This window comes from Blennius ocellaris (genome assembly GCF_963422515.1).
Source record: "Blennius ocellaris genome assembly, chromosome: 12".
Classification (NCBI taxonomy): domain Eukaryota; kingdom Metazoa; phylum Chordata; class Actinopteri; order Blenniiformes; family Blenniidae; genus Blennius; species Blennius ocellaris.
The window spans coordinates 10,555,324-10,568,412 of record NC_137661.1 but is presented as its reverse complement, the minus strand read 5'-3'; the positions used below and the strand labels follow the sequence as shown (position 1 = coordinate 10,568,412).

The 13,089-nt window shown below is 39.3% G+C and overlaps 1 protein-coding gene across 2 annotated transcripts in view; it reads right to left on the bottom strand.

Annotated features, from left to right (window-relative positions):
* hmcn1 (hemicentin 1) overlaps window positions 1–13,089 on the bottom strand; it is a 95,075-nt gene that overhangs the window by 66,299 nt on the left and 15,687 nt on the right. For both annotated transcript variants that reach the window (XM_080506134.1, XM_080506135.1), the window contains exons 2-6: window positions 8,413–8,483; window positions 6,629–6,787; window positions 6,429–6,551; window positions 5,376–5,547; window positions 4,519–4,625 (exon numbers count right to left, since the gene is read on the bottom strand). In XM_080506134.1, the coding sequence (XP_080362260.1) occupies window positions 4,519–4,625; window positions 5,376–5,547; window positions 6,429–6,551; window positions 6,629–6,787; window positions 8,413–8,483 (632 nt within the window). The remainder of the gene's footprint in view (window positions 1–4,518; window positions 4,626–5,375; window positions 5,548–6,428; window positions 6,552–6,628; window positions 6,788–8,412; window positions 8,484–13,089) is intronic.

Sequence of the window (13,089 nt, the reverse complement as noted above, 5' to 3'; positions counted from 1 at the left end):
GAGCCAACAATCCCCACATGTAGAGACATGCCAGTTTGAGTAAGTCACTGCTGGCTGTCGACTGTCCTACACCTGAGCTTATAAAACATTCAAAATTCAATGACGACCCACTTGGTCTGATATTTGGTACGTTTAATTAAACAAACATGGCCACTATAATCAGAGAGCAGATAATTGCTCATGCGGTCGTCATCGTGTCAGTCTTTTGAAGTTTTCCAGAAATAAAGACAACATAATTGCAATGAAGTATATGTTGGTGAGAGGTGGAAACTCCTCCCCTTAGGTAAAACACCTCGGTGGTGTCACTGTCATTGACTCACAATGCAGAGTGAGGCACGCAAACCGAGACTGTCATTTGTAATTGCTTGAAATGAAAGACAGAGAGTGGCGTGTTTGCAGTAATTTATGACGGTTGTGTTCTGTCCGACATGAACCTAAATTCACTGTGGATCAGAAACCAAGCGAGACTGAAGAGTGATGCAACCGAGAGGTCACCTAATGCTGAGCTAAAACTCCAACTGCCCAAACAATGAGGTCACATCAGGACAAAGGGGATTCGGAAAGACTTTAAATGCCAATGCCTTCCATCATAAAACACAAAGCCCATCGTGGCCACTAAATCCACCCTAATGGCTACTGTAGAATTACCCTGGGCCTATAGTTGGTTGTAAATGAGGCCATAATTAGGGGAGAGGTTCTTTAAAGGTCACATCCCTGTCATTAAAGCTACTCATTTCCCAATTTCGCACACACCCAAAGAGACCGACTTGCCCCTTTGGATATTCTATCAGGTTTGTATCCAGAATCGCAGTGGCTTTGATTAGAGTGTTACTCTTTACCTCCTTTCTATAGAGGCACTGATTTCACTTCTTTAAATTGTTTCAATGAATGAAGAGATTGTGTTTTACAATATATAGCTCAAAATGCTCCATGTCATGAGATGTTCTTTGATCATTCAGCGGGAAAACAAATAAATCGCCTCAGTTCTGCTGTTTGATTAAATCCAACACGTCAGTCCACCGAGCCAGCAAAACACACCGAGGCAGGGAGAATTGAATTAAATCTTTATGATGTAGTCCAAAAAGCTGTTTTCTATTTATTTTGCAAACTGATCTCCTGAGATTTCCTTTCCCGAGCAGACTCTTAAACAGTGTCCTGTTTAATGAAACATATTATTTCAATTATTTCATGTAAGAGAGAACGACAGAAAACAGAGTTACAAAACAATGCAGACACAAAGGCAGTGATGAGGAAAGGCGGACACAAGTGCTCTTCTTTTAAGTTGTGTGGATGCTTTTCAACTTAGAACAACCCTGAATGATTATCACGGGCTGTAAAATTCAGGATGAGGCTTAAAAGGTCTCATTGATGCTGAGGTCATGTAGCATAAAAGTAGTCTCACTAAATTATTCTCAGTAGAGCGCATATTTAAACACTAACATGCTTCTCCTCAGTACAAAATAAAGCATTACATTATCTTGTATTCCCGTACACAGATACTTAGGGGGAGAACACAGGATTGCAATGCCTCAAAATGAAGTTAACACAACAATAATGGGGGAAATGGAAGCAATAGTGAGTGATAATGAGGTGAACTTACACATCAACACAATATCCAATTAAAGGCAGATTAAAAAGGATCAAATTCCTTTTCACACACAATCTATGGCCAGGGCCTTACACTGGGATGTCAAGGGCCATTAGTGTTACTGAAACCCAGCATGGCAGAACAGCTAAATCCCTCTCAAGTATTTATCCACATTTCTTTGGATGTCCTGGGAAACACGGCTGCAGATGAGGAAGAGATAGTAAACATGGAAAGAGTGGCTTAGAGAACTGAGGCTGGAAATGGCAGAATCCAGTGGCGCCGCCAGCCAGAAGGAATCCTGTACGCACTGTGCGTGCAATTTTTTTGAATGTGTTAAAAAAAACAAAAAAAAATAGATATTTTAAAGGGGCGTTTGTTTTTGTCTCGGCCTGGTGCGCTGACAACATAATGTTTTGCTGGGCTGTTTTCATATGTGATTCTGTACCCGGGTGGGGGGTCTGTGCGTACTATGAAATTGAATCCTGGCGGCACCACTGGCAGAATCTACAACAAAACCAAGCAAACAAAACCAACTGAGCAGAGAAGAGAGAAGTCAGAGAAAATGGCTGAAGCAAATGGACTGAGAGGGAGAAGAAACAGACCAACACACTGTACAAATTAAGCCGGATGACGATAATAACGATGTAATGTTTCACTTATTTTGTGTCTGTTTAAAACCCACCATCACTTCTGTGAGAACTGTGTATGAAGTATTGACAGAGATCTGAGAAGAGCCACTCGAATTAAACTATTATAATATGCATCATTGGCAATAAATTCAATATACTACTTTTGGCAGTAACAAGTTAGTAACTGAGTACTTTAATAAGATTAAAAACTAAGAATTGCTCATTTGTTTGTGAGTCGGTTTATTTGTCACAGACAAAAGAGCTATAGAGCCACTTTAACTGATGACTGTGATTTAGTAACATGAAAAGAACCTGTGTTATGGAATGAATGAATGAATCATTAAATGATTAACTGATATTAAATAAAATCCAACAAAATATTCCTGTTGGTCAACAAAGTTCAGAATAGATAAGACAACAATTAAATCTGTGATCTTCTGTTATGTCGTGAGCCTTGCAGGTCATCTGGATCGAACCTGTTTTTGTTCCCACAGTCAGAACCAAGCATGCAAAAGCTGCTTTTTTTATGCACCAGATATTTGGAATAAATTGCTGCATCTTTGATTCTCTGGAAACAAGAAGGCCTTTCTGTTTGCTGTTCTCAGTGAAACAAGCATATATTTCGCATTGCATTATCAATGGAGTTTGAAATTGTTTCCATGTTGTCGTTTTTTGCTTCATGTTTAATGAATGCTTTTTTTCCATCTTTCTTTGTTTTTCGTTCCTTTTGTTCTTGCCAGGTCGAATCGCACCGTTGCTAAAATGTGCTTTTCTTACAAACTTGCTTTGCCTTGCCTTTTTCAAATCAAACCATCTTGATAAGAAACTGTGCTGTACAGTGAAAAATCCACAATAAAAAATGTAGCTCCTTAACTGATGCTGCATTTCAGAGATCATTTTTTAACCTTTGGCATATAGGTAGTAAACAAATAACCGGCACTTCTACTGGTTTTGTCATTGTTGAATGATTTGGTCTAAACCAGGTATTTCATGTTTCTGTGAATATTAATTTGCCTCGTTGTGTTTTGGTTTAAGAAGTCCTGTTCTCTTCACCAACCACATGGTTTTATTTGCTGATGATATCGTTCTTTGATTATTGTCACCTGCGACTCCTTGCGAGTATAAACTCCGTGCCCTGTGTGTACTTTTTTGAACCTTGATGTCTTGTCAGGAAGTCTTGTTCTCAAACTGGTTTTGATACTTGTCTTGCCCTTTCATTCCTGTTCCATAAGTTTTGAATCATCTATGTAATCTTTCCCATCCACCCACAATCTGGGATGAACTTGTTGAACATCTCTGAATCCTTCACTTTGGTCTATCACATTCAATCCTGACAAAACGTATTTGAGGGAAGGAAAAAACAAAACCTATTCACACCGTGACAGACCACAGCATGAGATTTACCTGAAGGTCAAATACAGATATTTGGGAAGGATTTGACTTTATCTTCAGATATTCATAGTCGCCCTAAAACTGATGTTACAGCACATACTGGACTGCACAAACACATGGAAAATACTTTGAATGTTTCTCTTCATGTTATTAATGCCTACTGGAGTCAGAAGACAGAGCAACAGCTATAATGTGTGACGACTTTACATGAATTCAATGGCAAAAACCAATACAAAACTAGACTAAAAACAAGATGCAACAAAGACCACAATGCTATTAGAAAATGTATAATATATTATTTCCCACAGAAGATTACTGGATGGTAGCATACAACGCCAAATGAAAGAGGTGAAAATGTGTCCCACTAAGAAAATAGAGGGGCCTTCAACGTCCCGTCAACAAATCACTCAGGTAAAAATGTTCTTTATTCCCCAACATCTGTCTCTGACCGTATGGGCAGTCAAAATGTGTGACCTTTGTCGCATTAAAATATCGGTGGGGTGCAACAGTTTAAACTACTGTGGGAGGGAAACAAAACAAAAGTGAAGCAGGTCATGTTGACAGCAGTCGCCTTGAACATATCTTCCTAAACACCAGGGCTGTCTTTAAAACGATCTCAAAGCTCAAATGTGTCTTTCTTCACAATGTTTTTGCCTTGGCTGGATAATATGCATGTTAAGTTGAATGTACATCATAGTATCTTCAAATGCTGTTAATTACTGCCGTAATTCAGAGGAAGAGTTTTCCTCAAGGACACAGCTGCCTGCTGGGGTGTGAGGAGTGACCTCATTCCAAGGTTATACTACTGAACTATCTGCAGTAAGTCTTTTTAAAAGACAGCTCGGCTCTGGGAATTGTTCGAAGCCTGTAATTTTGCACACGTTTCCAGCTGAAGAATGAACTGTTTACCTTGATAGACCACATCCCAGGCTGTGGGTCCTTGATGTTGACAACTTTGGCAGAGTTGGGAATGTGCAAGAGCTCAGTCAGGCCATCACTCATCTCCACAAGCTTTCCTAGAGGACCGACAGAAACACTCAATTTAACTGATGCATATTATCTGCTAGCACTTCTTTCTGGATGGCTGAAACGTACATAGACAATAGCACTAACAACTTAACGGGGGAGCCAAAAGATGCAAGATGTGTTTTAGATAGTAGCCAAGATATTGTAAGTGAGCCAGCATGTGCTCAATATATGGATGCCAGATGTTGTCGGAATCTGGGCGATGATAGAGAAAATAAAGGGTATGTTAACATTCTCAGTTTGCCTCAAACTTGTTTTGAGGTCAAGTGATTATTGTACTTTTGTTGTCCTACTTGTGTTCATTGAATCATCCTTCTGTGTTTAAAAAAATGCATTTCCACAAACTGACACAAAAACCTAAACTTTACAATAGTATAGTTTTTTTTATTGCTGTTTTATTGAGCTGGGAGTATTACCATGTTGTGATAATTATGTGATTAAATTTTTTTTTAAACTGGTTGAACCAAACCTATGGTGTTAACTGTGATGTGTATTTGTTCAAGGAAATTCTTTAACAGCAAGCGCATACAATTTGCCAGCATTAAATCTTTCATATTACGTCCCACAAAATAGGTTAAATTCCAACAAGGAGTTTTCACAAAATGTCTTGTTTAAGCATGCATATCTAGAGTACACGTGTGGCCAAGCCTGCATGAGGTACACAGGCAGACATGGAAGAATTAGACATTTTAATTAATCTCTCTGACATCACAGTTGATATCTGGTTACAATCATCATACCCTGAGGGTTTTTAATCTCGATGTTGGGTGCTGGGCCGCTGAGGGCCACAGTCACTTCCTTCAGGCTGGGGTCAAAGGGCATCTGCCAAGTGTTGCTGACCCCGCTGAAGTGATCAGTGGATAGCAGGTGGACCTTTGAGGACTGGACTGTTTCCTCCACCCATTTAAGGACCTATAGAGATGGGAAGGACATGTGAAAGAAATGCACGTGATTTACAATGTGTGCCATGCATTCTGCAACGATAATGTAATAGAAGCTGACAGATAGTATTCTTAATTAAAGTTTATTTACAACAGTACACAACTTGAGGTGCAGAGACAGACAGGCCAATCTCGCCAGTTTCATACGTCATTCCTTGAACATGTGAAAGCTTTTATGAGGAAGTTTCTAACCTCCCTCCTGTGTCCTGACCCCCCTTTCTCCCCATGTTACTGAAGAGAATCCAGCTGCTACCAACCCAGATCCTCATCTCGTATGAAGACAAATGGAGTTCATGACAATGCATTATGATATAGAGTGACTGTGTCAAAAATGTTTTTTGGGGGTTTTTTTTAACACAGAATTTTACTCTTAAGCTAATGAGGTTGTTGAGGTTTAAAAATGTTTAAACAGTACTTGGAAGGTCCATGGTACTTTCAAGCTGAGTATGTCAAACAGCAAGGAAAAGGTCAAAATATTAGTTGTAGTTACACTTTTGACTGCATTCCTTTAATATCTAATGGTAATAAAACAGCAATGCCTTAGACTCATCCCCCTGTCCAGGACCAGTGATTTACAATACTTGGAAATGTTAAAAAGGGCTACAATGGACATCAATCAATTAAATGTTTCCTGCACGTTCGATCCGGAGTCCAGATGTCAACATGGGTAAAGCAAAAGACATGAGAGGCAGTTAAAACTCCTGCTGCCATTTTATTTAAACAATTCAGAAGGAATATCCAGGCCAAGTTTAAATGTTTTGTTTTGGTTAGTAAAACTTCAAGATGTGTACTTACAAACAATCCAACAAAACAGAAATGCAGTCCAAGATGTATGTTTCATATTGTTCCTACCTCATTGACCTGTTTCTTGTCAAGATGGAAAACCTGCCCGGAGCTTGTAGAAGCAATCTCCTCATACACCTTGTAACCAATGTGAGTCCTGTCGTCACAGTCTCCTGTCAGCACAAACACCACCTGCACAGACAAATCAAAATCTCTTAAATCCTTAACTTGGGAAATACATGTAACTTGTAGATAGCTGATCCACAAACCTGTGACTGTTTTTGTTGAATAAGCTGTAGGACCTCATGAGTGAGCTTGTAATCTTTGGACCGAGCATCTGTAAAGACATAAATAAACGACCCGGGCAAGGAAATCTCCAGGGCAATCTTGATCGCACCAATGCTCATCTCAGGACAGTCCCCGCCTCCCTGAGGAAGTGGAAAGTAAGTAAGATAATCTGTCAATGCACATTATATCATTGGTCATTGTAGTTCCTTTTGTAGTATTTTGAAAATGTAGTGGATGCACTGAGACTATCAGGGGAGACACAGCAGGAAGAGAAACTGTATTTATTTCATGGTGCTTCTGGCGCAAGCAAGGAATAAAACCAGATATATTCTCCCTCTGATAGAGAATATATAGCTTACTGCATTATGTGGTCAAAAACACTGTAATAATTGCAAAACTCTGAAATGGTTTAATATTCTTCTTGTTTAAAAATCTAAATGAAATTCCACTTAGATGCTTGAACTCTCACGAACATCCTCAACGCCAGACTTTCCAAAGTAAATAAAAACCAGCACCAAGATTATGTCTTTAAAAAGATTTAATATCCAAAGTTGAAAATGCATCCAGCAAACTGTCAGCATTTAATTAAAGTGTGACTTCTAGAGACATCCTGCCAGACAACAAAACACAACAGGATGAATATGGACTACATTTCCTACCGCAGTGACAAATGCTGAGCATGGCCCTAAAAAAATGCATGAAAGCATGTATGAGAGTTAATCCGTCTTTCTTGTCCATTTGTCTCGTCCCTGTCTCATTGGGTCAAATACAAACTTGTTGCACAGCTTGAAAACAGACACATTCCTGTCTGTCTTGAGGCTATCGCCCTCGAGACCAACATCTGGAGGTGAGTGTCCCATGTTAGGTAGGGGAGGTGGGTGGTTGAGTGCAGGATTTCCTTACTGATCCGAGCCTGATAATACTTAAACTTTGTGTTAATTCTCAACTGTTTTCTAAGCTTTTCTGCCTTCAGTTCTTACCACAATTGTTTGAACAGCAGATTTTTTTTTTCATTCTTTCTATAAAAAGGTTGTTAGAGAGAGTATCTTTTCCATGGTCTTTGGCCAAAACCTTGTCAGAAGCAAAGCAGGTGAAGAGGTGAGGGGAGGAAAAATGAACTCAGGAATGAAACAGCAAGTGAGAGGAAACTGGATCTTTTCCATGCTACACACAGCATGTTCTCACACCAGATTAACATTCGAACTACCCAATGATGTCCAAACACTTGCCAAAGTCTTTGAAATACCCTTGAATGATAGATTTTTTCCCAGACTTTCATATACATGCAATTCTGAAGGATTTCTACTCACACATGAACAAATTCCTACTCAACTTCCCTTCTTTATCCAAGTACTTATTGAAAAGAATGGACTTGGCAATTTCCTGTTTAGCTGTGCAGCCATAGTATGTTTTTGTTTCATACATTTGTTTGTAATAGTAGAGGAAGGAGCACATTATGCATCAAAGCCGGCATGAGACTGAAGCTGGTAATGACAAGCCACCCTACTTATTAGATGAAGGAAATAAAGGGGACATTAACAGTCAGTGTCTTGTAAAAGTAAAGAAAATACAGGTTCCTTCATGACTTCTTTCATCATCCAAAGTAGAATGACTGATAAAACTTCTTAATCAGCTCACAAATGTTTCTACCCAGATGCTTGGTATGACCACAGGCTGCTGCTTTTATCAAGGCCAGATGACCTGAGCATCCAGGCCATTTTCTGCTCTTCCCTTTGAGTTTGTTGAATGTGATTTGGGAACCCACCTGAACGTACAGCTCCCTCAGTTCATATTGGAACTTCTTTGGGTCTGTTGTGATTGTTACAGGTCCAATTTCTGCAAAGAATAACACAAAAAAAGATTGTGATTAATGGGGCCACAAGGATCAAGTCTGCAGCGAATGAAAAACTAAAAGCATTCCTATTTCCTGACCTCGGCTCTTCAGTCAAATATTAATGTTGGCACATGCTTACTGATGCCAAGACCAAATGTCACAATGTCAGGAAAATAAAAGGAAAATAGATAGATTTAACTGACAGAGAGAAGAACAGAATGTTTAGATACATATCAATGATATAACAATAAGAGGGTTAGAATTACAATCACACTTTAGAAAGAAAAAAAACCTAAACGATAGGAACAAATAAACCCTTCATAATCAAGTTAGTTTAGGATAGATAAAGTTATGTATACAAAATGTTTCAACCTCCTGGGCATAGCTGAGGTGATGGGAGAAAAAAAAACAAGCATTTATAGAACAACTGAGATCACTGTAAACACTCAACACGAATTAAAATATACAGTGAATATTTTCCGTGAGCATGGCAGCATGAGAGATTTTCATCTGTGCAAAATGCAATGCTGCCAATGTACACAGCATCTAAACAAACTATAATCCCTGGATGGGAAAAATTCTGTCCACAAAGAGTTCAAATAAACGGCTGGAACCAACTCCCATTTTCATCCTCAAATATTCTACTGAGGGGTCACACAGTTCTTGGGTGTGCAGCGAAGCCACCCCACAAGAGAAGGGGGTTGGGGTCTATGTGTGTGTGTGTGTGTGTGTGTGTGTGTGTGTGTGTGTGTGTGTGTGTGTGTGTGTGTGTGTGTGTGTGTGTGTGTGTGTCTCTCTCTGTCACTGTTCATACTAGTGTGACTGCATGTATCAAAACTGCTCTAAAATTAGGTAAGATAGCTGGGACCGCTTGTTGGGGCAGTGGTTAGCAGTCTCGCCTCACACTGACAAGGCCATGGGTTCAAATACTCCCTGGACCTTTCTGTGGAGTATGCATGTTCTCACTTTGGGTTTCCTCCCAAAGTCCAAAAGCATGCAGTTGAGGTGAAATGGTGATGATACATTGCCCATAGGTGTAAATGAGAGTGAGTGTGTGTGTGTGTTTGCCCCGTAATGGACTGAAACTGAAAACCTGTCCAGATGTACACTGCCTTTGCCCATAATTAACTGCATGCCCCTTCTCTGATCTGTTTTTTTGCCAAATCAAACTCAAATGTTCATGGCACTCATGTAAAATTACAAAAACAAATACCTTCTAAAAATGCAGTTGATTGTTTCTATTGGTTCCACATTTAAAAAATGTCTTATCATGGTTTCTGAGTAGGCAATGCCCCAAGGCCTTCTGTGATCTCTGGCACCCTTCAACCCAAGGGGGTTACAGACTATGGGCCTTAATGTGCCGTGCTGTTACAGAAGATAAGGCCTCTGTGTCAGTGTCCACACATGATTTTACCAAAGTGGGACCATTTTCTATTGAAGCATTAAAGCATGGCTCACAGCGATAACATGGCCGTGCTCTGTCTGCCTCTGCCAAGCCTGGTTACTGCTGTTTTTTGGCTTACTTTGTGCTATCCGTTAATGAGCTGCTGAGCCCCTTCTCATGTGAGATTTTGCGACTTTAGCCACTGCAGCTGTGCTGAGGAATGAGACTGATGAGGACCTGCAAAAAGACACACGCACACATTCTGCGCAGGACAGCACATTGGAAAACAAGGGTTCCCTTGTTGCACAGAGGGCAATTACAAAGGATCCCTGACTTTTGAAAAAGGATACAGTTTGAACAGTTTTATAACCGTCTTTAGTTCTGCCTTGAGGCCAGGGTCCCAGTGAGAAATGACGCTCTTGAGTGCAGTGGTACAACATCTCAGCCATGGAGAACTTTCCGCTAATTTTTAGCTAAGTGTTTACCTGTCATTATTCACGTCTCTTTTATGCTGCAAAAAACTTGACAGGTTTTGCTAATCTCTATTTGCAGCTGCCATCACCTGGTATTTCCTCTTGAAAAGGACTCCACAGCTAATTTAATTCCTACAATAATGTACAAGGAGGTAAGAAATCTTTTTCCAAATGACCCCACATTTTGGCATCGCTGCTTTGAGGTGGAGCGTAGGAACATTTGTGGCAATGTGAAAGCTTTTAAAACTAACATGGAAATGTGTCTGGCAGCTCTAAACGGAACATGGATGTGCAGCCAAACTTTTCAAAGATGGAAAAGTTGACATCTCTTTTCTTGTGGGAGAAGTTCCCATGGCTGTTGTAAGTATTCATTAGGCAGTTTTGTTGTGGTGCCCCAAACCACAGCCACCCTGTTTGCACCAGTGGTGTGGAAAACGCCAGCTAATATTGATGACCTCTTGATAATATGAGATGAAATCACTACATCATCTAACTCTAATGATGTCTGACATTTACAGTTTGCAATTACTTTTCTTTTTAAAGTGTGATTAAAAATGTGAAGAAGCATTTATGCATCCAAATACAGTCAAAAGGTTGCTAACGCTGCTGTGTCAATAGCTGACCACACATTTATGGGGGTTACGTAAGTGCCTTGCCCAAGGGCCCCCATTAAAACTCCAGAAGTTCAGAAGAGAGAGCAATACTGTAGAAGTGATTCCTGAGAGGTCTGGATAGTGATTAAAGAATTGTACCATATTTATTGTTTTAAAGAAAACATCATATAACACAATGTACACTCCAATATTCTATTCTATTCTATTCTATTCTATTCTATTCTATTCTATAAGGATGGCGGATGATAAGCCACATTCTAAGGCTTATTATGAAAGAAAAATTAGTGTAACAGTGCCCTAATTGTTGCTGCCCTAGTTGTTGCTTTGTGAGCCTGTTGCTCACAAAGCAACAATGTTGTCATCAAAAAAAAAGATAGGTTCCACAATAGGGAAGTTTTTGTTTTCCATTTATATCGTGCCAGATTTTTATTTCATGGTTTTATTTGTTTCAACAGTAATTTCACTAAAACAATCAAAGTATTTTTGTGTGAGGCATTTTTTCAGATAATCGTCATTGATTAAAATAAACAAGTTGCATGATCACAAAGACAAAGTCGTAAAGGTATGACAGAAGCAGCAATGTAGCAAAACTGAGAGACAACACATTTCACACATTTACATGTGTGAAATGTACCAACATTTCTAAAGGAGATGGGGTTGAGCAAATGTGAGATGCTTGAAGCAACTGAGAAGATCAAACCCATATCTGTCTGTCCAAGTGTCCTTAGCTTAAACACTAAACCAGACAAGGGCCACAAGTTGCACCTGTCCCCATTTTTACAAGATAATTTTGAAGGATAATGATGCAAAGAAGAAGGTCAATTAACCAACATAACCATTGTTATTTCAAATTGTAAAACTGAATGAATTGATATGAAATAAAGACTGCATGTATTTGAGTCAATAAACTGAATTCAAAGACATTTAGGTTGCTCTTTGTATGAATGTAGTAGCTCTAGTCCTCTCACATTATGATGGTCAGAAGCACTCTGTTGAAATTTGGGTCTCTAGAAGAAGACTGATATTTCCATGGAACTCAAATGTCTATTTCTGATCAATATCCATATTTTCTTCCAGTGGTGTGAAAACGCATTGCAGGCAACGCCTACACTAATGTTGACGTGAGACTGTGTATTTGAATAGATGCATGCAACTAAGACTGCTGAAGCAGTAAAATACTCTATCTAGGTGGTGTATTTATCAAGTATGTGCAGAGGCAGTTTATTCCACAGTTCAGAGGGTGCAACGAGCAAAGCACAATCACTCCTTTTTTTTTCAGTGAGATAAATGACCACAAGGTGCTGGTCAGCCAAGCTTCAAAGGGACATGAGGTTGCATCAGGTCAGAGATAAGAAGGAGCAATGCCTTGGAACAATTTACAAGCAAACAAGACCTTAAACCCATTAATAATACACATCATGGCTCGATTATTTTAGGCCAGCATAGAAGTTACATTGTGTTTGCGTGTGATTGCCAGATAAAGGAGAAGCTGTGGCTTTCTGGACTGAGTTTAATCTGTGAGACAGAATTAAAGTGCAGTTGGGTTGGATAAAAATTTTCATCTGTAAATCTGTGATTTACAGATGAAAATGACACAGCTACAAAAGCAGCTGAACGCAATTTGATGGTAACGATGTTAATAGGTGTATCATAGGCACCATTCAGTCAAATTTAAGTATTTCACTTTAAAATGTCCATCCATTAATCCAGCACTATATTGAATGTTTTAATCAAAATTTTGATTTATATTATTTAAATGACACAAATATGTAAATAGATCAGTCATTTTTATTGGCTTGACTAATCTAACATTTCAAGCCAGCGAGGTTACTAATTTATTTTGTAATAAAACATAATTGGACTTTTACATGGTGTATGGATGAGTATGTGTGGCCGTGGATGAGTTGGTGGACGGGGACGCCTCCTGGTCTGAAGCTTGGTTGTTTACGTCATTTCCATGTGCCCAAGTGTGACTAGACCAAACACAAAACCCCAAGATGCCTCCAGTGACGTCTGAGCATCTTACATGGTAGCATGCCTGCATGCTGAAACGGACCATGTAAAGTGTGTGGAGATTGTTAGCGTGTTCAAATAAAATGTAATTAAAAAATGTTAAAAACGTGTTCATAACGATTTA